At 39.2% G+C, this 11,373-nt stretch overlaps 1 protein-coding gene across 1 annotated transcript; it reads right to left on the reverse strand.

The window, feature by feature from the left end:
• Positions 1–620: 620 nt before the first annotated feature.
• Positions 621–8,939, reverse strand: LOC109877750 (iroquois-class homeodomain protein irx-4-A-like). Its single transcript, XM_020469950.2, has 5 exons — positions 8,895–8,939; positions 8,090–8,341; positions 5,514–5,620; positions 2,322–2,632; positions 621–1,571 (listed from the first exon to the last, which is right to left on the reverse strand). Exons 1-5 carry the CDS (start codon positions 8,937–8,939, stop codon positions 901–903), a joined length of 1,386 nt encoding a protein of 461 aa, XP_020325539.1. The 3' UTR covers positions 621–900.
• Positions 8,940–11,373: the final 2,434 nt, after the last annotated feature.

The raw sequence follows: 11,373 nt of genomic DNA on the forward strand, positions 1-11,373 counted from the left end.
TTATAGGCTATTTATGGCGGAGTAATAAGCCACATCTCCCGCCAGCTGGTATTATTGTTGAAGGCTGTTTCTCTCTCTCTCTCTCTCTCTCTCTCTCTCTCTCTCTCTCTCTCATCCCCCTGTCACTGTGAGAGAGGAGACGTTGACTGACTCAAAAACTACATTTATGATTATAGATTTAACAGCTTTAAAAAACATAACGTTTTCTGTACTGTCAGTCATTATTGGCTTGAATTATGCGTGTTTGAAGAAATAGGTCCTTGTGAATAGACCTATAAAGCAACACTTGCCAGAACGAAATGGTAAACATTGTATTTCTCTACTTCGGACGATCTCTTAACGGCGACAAAAGCAAATAAAAATATAGGATAAGCTAAAGACAAGGCGATGAAGACGCAAAGATAATTTTGTTATCGCAAATTCTTAAACGTTATAGGCTATAATTTCATCACATTGGACAGCGACCATCATTGACGCAATCTGAACACGATCTCATCAGAAACCGACGTTTTATTTGTGAACAAACTTGAAACACACTCCTTCAATTTTAGGAGAACTGGTTATTTGTGACTTTTTTCTTTCATCAGTGATACTCACAAACCATCGATTAATGACGGCTGTTTTTTAAAGAATGTTTAATAGAAATGATTAACATCTGCATGCTATAAGAAAAAGAATAGTGTAAAAAAACATATTTCTAATGTTAACTGTCAGTTATACATTTAGATACAGTAGATTTGTAGGCGGGCCTACGTGCTTTTTAACGAAATAGCAATACGCTCAAACGAATCCTGTTTGGAAGTTTCACCAGTGAAATGTCAATATGATTACATAAATATATCCTTGCAACAACAAAAAAGTAACCCCCACAGAATAATAAACTAAAGCAGGTTTGGTGTGTTAAGAGCAGAAGTGTTTGTTAACAGTTTTAGGGAAATTCATATTGTCCTTAGTGGAGTCTTGGTGCTGTAGAGACGGAAGTCCTTTGACGCTCCCAACAGAACTTTCCAGAGCACCGGTCTCTAGTATCGAACCCTTGGTGGTCGTGGTCCACGAGACCGTGGTGTTGGTCAGGGCCTGGTTCAAAGTACTGTGTCTGAACAACGGGTCATGGAAAACCCCATCCACCCAGTTTCTGAGAGTTGTAACGGGAGAGTCCTGCCGTCTGTCTAGAACCGTGATAGGGGAGGAGGCGGCCGGAGAGGCGGGCAGGCCCGGCTGAGGCTGACACCTCAACATACAGGACGGGTACTCCGCCTGGTTCAGAGACGTGGCCGTCTGGGCCAACGACCAAATCCGTGGTTTGCCGTCCAGTATCTGTTGTTGGTAGCAAGCTTTCCCCTGCCGGCTGTCGCAGCCCTCTGGTGAGGTTTTACTGTGCTGCTGCTCCCCGCCCAGGGACACGGGTATGCTGATCTTTAAAGATGTGTCCTTCAGATGGTCGTTCGAACAGTCAGTTGTCGTCATGTGAGTGTTCATGAGGTACTGGTGTTTGAGCTCGCACTCCGAGCTCTCTGATTCGATCATGTCGAAGTCATCCAGGTCACTCAGCACGAGATCCTTATCTTTCTCTGGAAATTAACGGATATGAGACATCAGCGATAAGAGGGGAATCAAACTGTAATACAAAGTATCACTGTCAAATGTCATTGAAGCATTCAGCATCACATCATTGAAACGAGCTTAGGCCTGGCAGATATGCCTATTCAAAGAAGATGAGGTAGATGTCCATGCAGTTTCATAGCACTTTGCATTACAGCAGAATAAATGGGTCATAACATGGTAACATTGTGGTAACTAGATGTATGTGCATCTTGTGCATACAAGCTTTTCAGTTCACTTTTTAATGTATCTAAAAAACATCCTAAAGCAGCCCAAAGTGTTTTCATTTCCATTAGGCCATTAAGCCATTTCCATGATACATTTAGGGTCATACTTCCTCTGGTAAAGGTCTATTCCACTGTTAATGTGTTGCATAAAGGGCAGCAGGTAGCCTAGTGGACAAGTAACCGAAAGGTTGCTGGATCGAATCCCCGAGCTGACAAGGTAAACATCTGTCATTCCGCCCCTGAACAAGGCAGTTAACCCACTGTTCCTAGGCCATCATTATAAATAAGAATTTGTTCTTAACTGACTTGCCTAGTTAAAAATAAAATGAAGAACCAGGACTATTCACCTGTTAGTGTTTTACATAAAGAACCAGGACTAGAACACTGTTAATTTGTTACATAAAGAATCATCACTAGAACACTGTTAATTTGTTACATGAAGAACCAGGACTAGAACACTGTTAATTTGTTGTATAAAGAACCAGGACTGACCATCATCGTTGTTCTCACTGTTGATGTTCTCCTCCTGAGACGCCTCATCATCCTCATCATATCTCTTCTCATCAGAACACTTGTTCCTCGGAGGCCACGTCATCTTGTTCTCCTTCTTCAGCCTCCTCCTGGCGTTTGCAAACCAGGTGGACACCTGCGTCAGGGTCATTTTAGTAATGATGGCCAACATGATCTTCTCTCCCTTGGTGGGGTAGGGGTTCTTCCTGTGCTCCTGTAGCCAGGCCTTCAGTGTGCTGGTTGTCTCCCGGGTGGCGTTCTTCCTCCTGGTCCCTCCATCCATACAGCCATATCTAGTAGTGAAGATGAGTTACAACAATGTTTCTATGTAACAGTAGGCCTATATATCTATATATAGGGTCCTGTAGCAGAAGAGAGGCAAGATAACAACTCCTTGTGTCCTGTCCATTAGAAATGCATAGTGTTGATTCATCTAGCAGTACACTGCAGCCCAACATACCCCCAGGGAGCTTTTACAAAATAATAATGTCCCTATATGAGTGTGCTCAAGCCCTGTTAGGTGAGTAAACACAGGGCACCCATAGGCTAGCTGTCTCTCCATCCTGAAGACTGACTGCTAGGTGAATAAACTCAGAGCACCGCTAAGCTAGCTGTCTCTCCATCCAGAAGACTGACTGTTAGGTGAGTAAACACAGGGCACCCACAGGCTAGCTGTCTCTCCATCCAGAAGACTGACTGCTAGGTGAATAGACACAGAGCACCGCTAAGCTAGCTGTCTCTCCATCCAGAAGACTGACTGCTAGGTGAGTAAACACAGGGCACCGCTAAGCTAGCTGTCTCTCCATCCAGAAGACTGGGGCAAACAGACTGGAGAATTGTCTGATTGAGTGTAATGATGCAGCCCCAGGTGAAAGGGCCTAAAGCATTAGTGTAATATTCAGCACTTTGGGTCCTCCTGGAGGCTAAGCCCAGGGATATAACTATGTCCGACTTCTCTAGTGGAGTTCATGTAAGCCTATTATACACTTCAATAAGAACAGTTTCAAGTTTGGCAACTCATCAACTAATCCTATGAATTTGATCAGGCATGAAATTCACAGACCATTTGGAAGCCAGTACTCTAACAGACAGGGGGTTTTCTAATAGTTGTTAACTTACAGGTAAGGTGACTTATGTCAGTGAACACACATATGAAGGATTGGGAAATGGGCTACCATTTGACAGAACATAATTATGTGTGTAATGTCGCTAACTCATATTGGTACTGAGCAGGATCACACACATAGTAAATTATTATTATTATAGTAACCATACCTGGCATACTGGTACTGAGCAGGATCACACACATAGTAAATTATTATTATTATAGTAACCATACCTGGCATACTGGTACTGAGCAGGATTACACACATAGTAAATTATTATTATTATAGTAACCATACCTGGCATACTGGTACTGAGCAGGATTACACACATAGTAAATTATTATTATTATAGTAACCATACCTGGCATACTGGTACTGAGCAGGATCACACACATAGTAAATTATTATTATTATAGTAACCATACCTGGCATACTGGTACTGAGCAGGATTACACACATAGTAAATTATTATTATTATAGTAACCATACCTGGCATACTGGTACTGAGCAGGATTACACACATAGTAAATTATTATTATTATAGTAACCATACCTGGCATACTGGTACTGAGCAGGATTACACACATAGTAAATTATTATTATTATAGTAACCATACCTGGCATACTGGTACTGAGCAGGATCACACACATAGTAAATTATTATTATTATAGTAACCATACCTGGCATACTGGTACTGAGCAGGATTACACACATAGTAAATTATTATTATTATAGTAACCATACCTGGCATACTGGTACTGAGCAGGATTACACACATAGTAAATTATTATTATTATAGTAACCATACCTGGCATATTGGTACTGAGCAGGATCACACACATAGTAAATTATTATTATTATAGTAACCATACCTGGCATACTGGTACTGAGCAGGATTACACACATAGTAAATTATTATTATTATAGTAACCATACCTGGCATACTGGTACTGAGCAGGATTACACACATAGTAAATTATTATTATTATAGTAACCATACCTGGCATACTGGTACTGAGCAGGATTACACACATAGTAAATTATTATTATTATAGTAACCATACCTGGCATACTGGTACTGAGCAGGATTACACACATAGTAAATTATTATTATTATAGTAACCATACCTGGCATACTGGTACTGAGCAGGATTACACACATAGTAAATTATTATTATTATAGTAACCATACCTGGCATACTGGTACTGAGCAGGATTACACACATAGTAAATTATTATTATTATAGTAACCATACCTGGCATACTGGTACTGAGCAGGATTACACACATAGTAAATTATATTAACATTATTACTATTAGGAATATTATTACAATCATCATTATTGTTTGTTTTATTATTAATAATAATAATAATTTGATGATGATTATTATTCTCATTGTTATTCTTATTCTTATTGCTGTTATCATTATTGTTATTATTATGATTATTATGGTGAATCTTATCATTATTATGATTATTATTAATATTATTATGTTAACCATAGCTGTCATATTAGTACTGTGCAAGAGTAAGGTCATATAGGTAGTACACAATTCTTATTATTACTATTATTATTATTATAGTAACCCTACCTGTCGTACTGATAATGTCCCAGAGTGGGGTCAATGGGGTAGTACATTATTATTATTGTTATTATTATAGTAACCCTACCTGTCGTACTGATAATGTCCCAGAGTGGGGTCAATGGGGTAGTACATTATTATTATTGTTATTATTATAGTAACCCTACCTGTCGTACTGATAATGTCCCAGAGTGGGGTCAATGGGGTAGTACATTATTATTATTGTTATTATTATAGTAACCCTACCTGTCGTACTGATAATGTCCCAGAGTGGGGTCAATGGGGTAGTACATTATTATTATTGTTATTATTATAGTAACCCTACCTGTCGTACTGATAATGTCCCAGAGTGGGGTCAATGGGGTAGTACATTATTATTATTGTTATTATTATAGTAACCCTACCTGTCGTACTGATAATGTCCCAGAGTGGGGTCAATGGGGTAGTACATTATTATTATTGTTATTATTATAGTAACCCTACCTGTCGTACTGATAATGTCCCAGAGTGGGGTCAATGGGGTAGTACGCTGTAGCCTGGGTTATCCCTGCATGCGCGGGAGCTGTTGCATCTTTGGTATCGAATGTCCCCTGCAACAAGACAGACTGTCAGTCAGGAAAATGTGACACTATTGACATTAATGGACTGTTATACTTAAATATATAATAACATGTATACTGTTACTTATTAACATGTATACTGTTTCTTAATAACATGTATACTGTTTCTTAATAACATGTATACTGTTTCTTAATAACATGTATACTGTTTCTTATTAACATGTATACTGTTTCTTAATAACATGTACACTGTTTCTTAATAACATGTATAAGGTTTCTTAATAACATGTATACTGTTTCTTATTAACATGTATACTGTTACTTATTAACATGTATACTGTTTCTTATTAACATGTATACTGTTTCTTAATAACATGTATACTGTTTCTTAATAACATGTATACTGTTTCTTAATAACATGTATACTGTTTCTTATTAACAGGTATACTGTTTCTTAATCATGTATGTGTTTTAATAATTTCACTCATAAAGTCTAGTGTTCCCATTTCAATACACACACACAAACACAATAACAGTAACTAAACATGTTGTTCAATAGCAAAGTCAAGTTATATCTGTGTTATTGTAGGCATTCTAACTAATGAATACAGGGAAACAATGACAGAGACATAATCGAGCACACTGTAGTATAAGTTGTAGTTAAAGAATTAAAGAAATCCATTCTTAACATAGGTGGCATATTGCAGGTTACAGTACATATTTTCACCTGACACTATCACTTGCCAAACTCAACTTTTTCATTAAAAGTTGCACTTGGCTATTCAGTCATAGCCTGCAGTTGTTTCACTGTGAAGACAGGTTTTGTGCATCAAGAACAGTCAGACCGTGTGTGTAAAGCGGCGTCCTGTGACTTTAGACTGTAGTCTATACAGATACATCTCTGTGACTAGGCTATAGGCTATATAGATACAGCTCTGTGACTAGACTATAGGCTATATAGATACAGCTCTATGACTAGGCTAAAGGCTATATAGATACAGCTCTGTGACTATAGGCTATATAGATACAGCTCTGTGACTATAGGCTATATAGATACAGTTCTGTGACTGTAGTCTATACAGATACATCTCTGTGACTAGACTATAGGCTATATAGATACATCTCTGTGACTAGGCTATAGGCTATATAGATACAGCTCTGTGACTATAGGCTATATAGATACAGCTCTGTGACTAAAGGCTATATAGATACAGCTCAGTGACTATAGGCTATATAGATACAGCTCTGTGACTAGACTATAGGCTATATAGATACAGCTCAGTGACTATAGGCTATATAGATACAGCTCTGTGACTAGACTATAGGCAATATAGATACAGCTCTGTGACTATATGTTATATAGATACAGCTCTGTGACTATAGGCAATATAGATACAGCTCTGTGACTATAGGCTATATAGATACAGCTCTGTGACTATAGGCTATATAGATACAGCTCTGTGACTATAGGCTATATAGATACAGCTCTATGACTAGGCTATAGGCTATATAGATACAGCTCTGTGACTATATGTTATATAGATACAGCTCTGTGACTAGACTATAGGCTATATAGATACAGCTCTGTGACTATAGGCTATATAGATACAGCTCTGTGACTGTAGGCTATATAGATACAGCTCTGTGACTATAGGCTATATAGATACAGCTCTGTGACTGGAGGCTATATAGATACAGCTCTGTAACTATAGGCAATATAGATACAGCTCTGTGACTAGACTATAGGCTATATAGATACAGCTCTGTGACTAGGCTATAGGCTATATAGATACAGCTCTGTGACTAGACTATAGGCTATATAGATACATCTCTGTGACTAGGCTATAGGCTATATAGATACATCTCTGTGACTAGGCTGTAGGCTATATAGATACAGCTCTGTGACTGGAGGCTATATAGATACAGCTCTGTGACTATAGGCTATATAGATACAGCTCTGTGACTAGACTATAGGCTATATAGATACATCTCTGTGACTAGACTATAGGCTATATAGATACAGCTCTGTGACTAGGCTATAGGCTATATAGATACAGCTCTGTGACTATAGGCAATATAGATACAGCTCTGTGACTAGGCTATAGGCTATATAGATACAGCTCTGTGACTGTAGGCTATATAGATACAGCTCAGTGACTAGGCTATCGGCTATATAGATACAGCTCTGTGACTAGGCTATAGGCTATATAGATACAGCTCTGTGACTAGACTATAGGCTATATAGATACAGCTCTGTGACTATAGGCTATATAGATACAGCTCTGTGACTGTAGGCTATATAGATACAGCTCTGTGACTATAGGCTATATAGATACAGCTCTGTGACTAGGCTATAGGCTATATAGATACAGCTCTGTGATTATAGGATATATGGATACAGCTCTGTGACTGTAGGCTACATGCTATAGATACAGCGTCACTGCCATGGAGAGATGAGTAGAATTATTATGATATCATACTATATTATAGTAACCATACCAGCGAGTAAAAAGCAGACGCGTCGGTTCCATAAGTAACGTAATTTCCATAGCCTTGACTCCCGGTGTACGGGTTCCCATACACCCCCAGAGCAGCTGCGGAGCTCAGCTCTTGTCTGGCGGTGGCCAACAACCGGCTCTCGTACACTGGGCAGTAGACCGGCGTCTGGGCGGAGGCTGTCACCCTGGAGTCAGCGATGCTTCTGCCGCTTGACTCGCAGCAAGTTGTCAACGAGTTGGTTGTCATGAGGAACTGAAATGCAAGAACATAACAACTTATTTACAACGTACAGTGGGCAATAAAAAAAATTGAATACAGTGAATTAGTGGTATTGATGCTTAGGCTAATTGCAAAACAACCCTTATAATTAAAATATGTCAAATGTTTCCAGAATCCCCATATGCGTTTTCCCAAAAGACATGTTCTGGATGATTGCCAAAAAGACACCAGTTGGGTTATCTATCCAGCCCCCGACACAACAGCACCGCATGTCCACAAAACAGGTCGGCATGTTGGATATCAGATGAAAAACACACGTTCCGAGGCTATTAACTAGTAGAAATCAGTTGACGATAGGTCGGACTGCGCCTGGTTCTGGTTACCCTCCTTACCTTTACCGTTCAAAGAGCAGGTATCATGAGCCATTTACGGTAACATAATACAATTCCGATACAGTGCATTAATATACAATGCTGTCTCCTTTCTTGTTGAAAGTGAATCACATGATCAACATTTAATCAATATAAGAATCAATAGTGATGAAATCTGACCGAATATTCAGTTGATAAGCGAGAAGGTAACTTACTTGTGGTGCAGACGAGTAGGGATATCCGAATTGTGGAAATGACATTGTAGAGAGGTCCCAATATCCGGAGATAAAGCGAGCCTGCAGGTCTCCTCGCTATAGTAACGTAGCCTTGCACTGTTTCAATGTACCAATTGATTGGTAAGCACAGGCAGTAGGCTGGAGGCTTATAGGGCGAGCCACACTACCATGTTTAATTTGTTAAAATGCCCCCAAAACGCCTCTCCAAAATGCGCCCTCTCTTTTCCACGTGTCTTTTTAACTCGTATAATGTGCAAATGAATTTAGACAATGAAATATATTTGTCCAGACTGATGACTTTGATGTCAGAAATACATATTTTGCTTTATAAAAAAACAGTAGTATAAAAAACCTCAGCCCTGATGCAGGTTGTTTTAAACACCAGTGCCTCTGACGTCAGAAGAAACCCACTCAGTGTCTAGACTGTAACTTTAATATGCATTTCTGGGGATAAACATCGGACAAGTAATAGGGAGCGGGACAAAGACTTTGAGACTTTTAACCGGATTGAAATTCAATGAATCAATGAACCCAAGATTTGAATATACCATTCCTTATCTCGATGTAGATCTCATAGGTGCAATTAAACATGAGAAGCAGGAGGGAGGTGTTTGATTGTAATTATAATTACTCCCGTTAGTAATTATAGAGTCCATTGATGAACATATACACATGGAGACTATTTCAATGTGGATAGTTCACAAAACAAACGCGGGGGATTTGTAGTATTTTACCAGCTTTGCCAATAATACAAATTTACTGAACATTAAAGTGTTATTCGATCTCATCATGGCCCCATCTTCACTTGGTTCCCTTGAGATTTGGTCATTATTTGGTTAACACCAATTAACATTGATTTCGATAAATGCCACTGCAATTAAGTTTAACTTCATCTTCATAAAACGTTTAAATCTCTGAAGAAAAAAATTATGTTGTATCACATTTTCAGAATTTCCCTCTCGTGTTATTCTCCTCTTGACAGAGTCGGAGTTTGCTCTCCGTTAATTTCCGAGCCTAAAGCTGGAAGTCATTTCTCCAATAACTTTAATGTGTGGAGTGTCAGAGGGCTGGGGGTGTGATGTTGGTCTGGGTCTACTTTAAGGACGGGCTGGGTCTGCTCTGGGGCCGGGGTGGGTCTGGGTCTCAGCTGGGTAGGGCAGCGGGCAGAGACGGGTTCCACGGTGTGCTGACTTGCTTAGAGAAGCCTGGGTTCAGACATGTGAATAGCCCGGGGTCACACTCAAATTAATGATGATGTTCTCCTCTGTTCCCAGCTGGAACGCCAAGCCCTGGGTGACAGCTCGAGGAGGGTGATGGATGGCTACCTCGAGACCCGCCAACACAATATCATAGGCTACCCACAGCATAATTACCGCACATCTACAGATGAAATAACCTGTGCTCAAATTAAGTTAAGACTGTATGAGGCAAGTTTCTTGTAGAGTTTATAAACAGAGTGTTCTGTCGATCAATTGAATTAGTGTGACACCTCAGACCAAAACAGTCACATTTAACATTTACCGGGAACATGAGCGCCAGGTCAGAGGACGAGACCGAACTGACAGGACTTTTCATTTGCATTAAACTGTAAATGACACCAGAAGCCACACTTAATTATTCAAACTTAATTATTCACACATATTTATTCACACTTTTTGGGGGCGTTTAATAAAAAAACAAAGTCATTGTTCAAATTCATTGCAAAATATATTTTAATCTCAACGAAATCAATTGGATAAACAAGCCAAGGCTAAATACATTTTAAACAAAATATTGGGCTGTAGGTCGTTCTGGTTTTGGGGCAAATTTTACATCACTTGGTTTCGACAAGATGTTTCCTTTGATTTGAGAAACTGGTGGTATTTGGACACACACACGCACACACACTTGGGGGTTCTTTCAAGTTAATCTATATTTGCCCTCATTGATAGTTTTGTTTTCCATTTTTTTATTACGAATAATGACATCTAAAACTGACCTCATGTTTTTGATTTCATAACACATAATGTTTGCTTGGTTATTACAGTAAAATCTATTTAACCACTTTAGATCATCTAAAACTTGGGCTTTGCTGTACTCATGTGTTCCACAATGGAAAAGACAGGGACGTTTGATGGACGTGTGCAGTAAACTGTATTGTCCAGGCGGCCTCTCCGTATCCATTTTCATTATCCTGCTTGTGTTATCACGTCCCTATGAAATATTTAGATTACCCAGTGTATGCTTTCAGATCGAAATGAAGGCTGCTCGGAGGTTCATTCTGGTTTAGCGTTTCAAAAAGAGAGCGCTCTTCTGTGACAGACGGCGTCCATTTAATGTAGAGCGGTATATGATTGTTATGAAGTGTCCTTTAATGTACAACAATATGGCAACAGGCCTACTGGATGTACTGTATGGGAGGTCGGTTGGCAGAAGTTCATTGGAGTTTAAATGTAAATGATAATAGATCATTATCTAT

Source organism: Oncorhynchus kisutch, unplaced genomic scaffold, assembly GCF_002021735.2.
Source record: "Oncorhynchus kisutch isolate 150728-3 unplaced genomic scaffold, Okis_V2 scaffold874, whole genome shotgun sequence".
In the NCBI taxonomy this organism is placed as follows: Eukaryota; Metazoa; Chordata; class Actinopteri; order Salmoniformes; family Salmonidae; genus Oncorhynchus; species Oncorhynchus kisutch.

What these genes read in the sequence shown, in the direction of transcription:
- LOC109877750 (XM_020469950.2), bottom strand. Translation starts at nt 8,939, where the DNA reads ATGTCATTTCCACAATTCGGATATCCCTACTCGTCTGCACCACAA. An exon ending in GGACATTATCAGTACGACAG is followed by an intron (nt 2,633 to 5,513) that starts GTAGGGTTACTA and finishes CTTCACTACTAG; the next exon opens with ATATGGCTGTATGGATGGAG. An exon ending in CAGTGAGAACAACGATGATG is followed by an intron (nt 1,572 to 2,321) that starts GTCAGTCCTGGT and finishes GTTAATTTCCAG; the next exon opens with AGAAAGATAAGGATCTCGTG.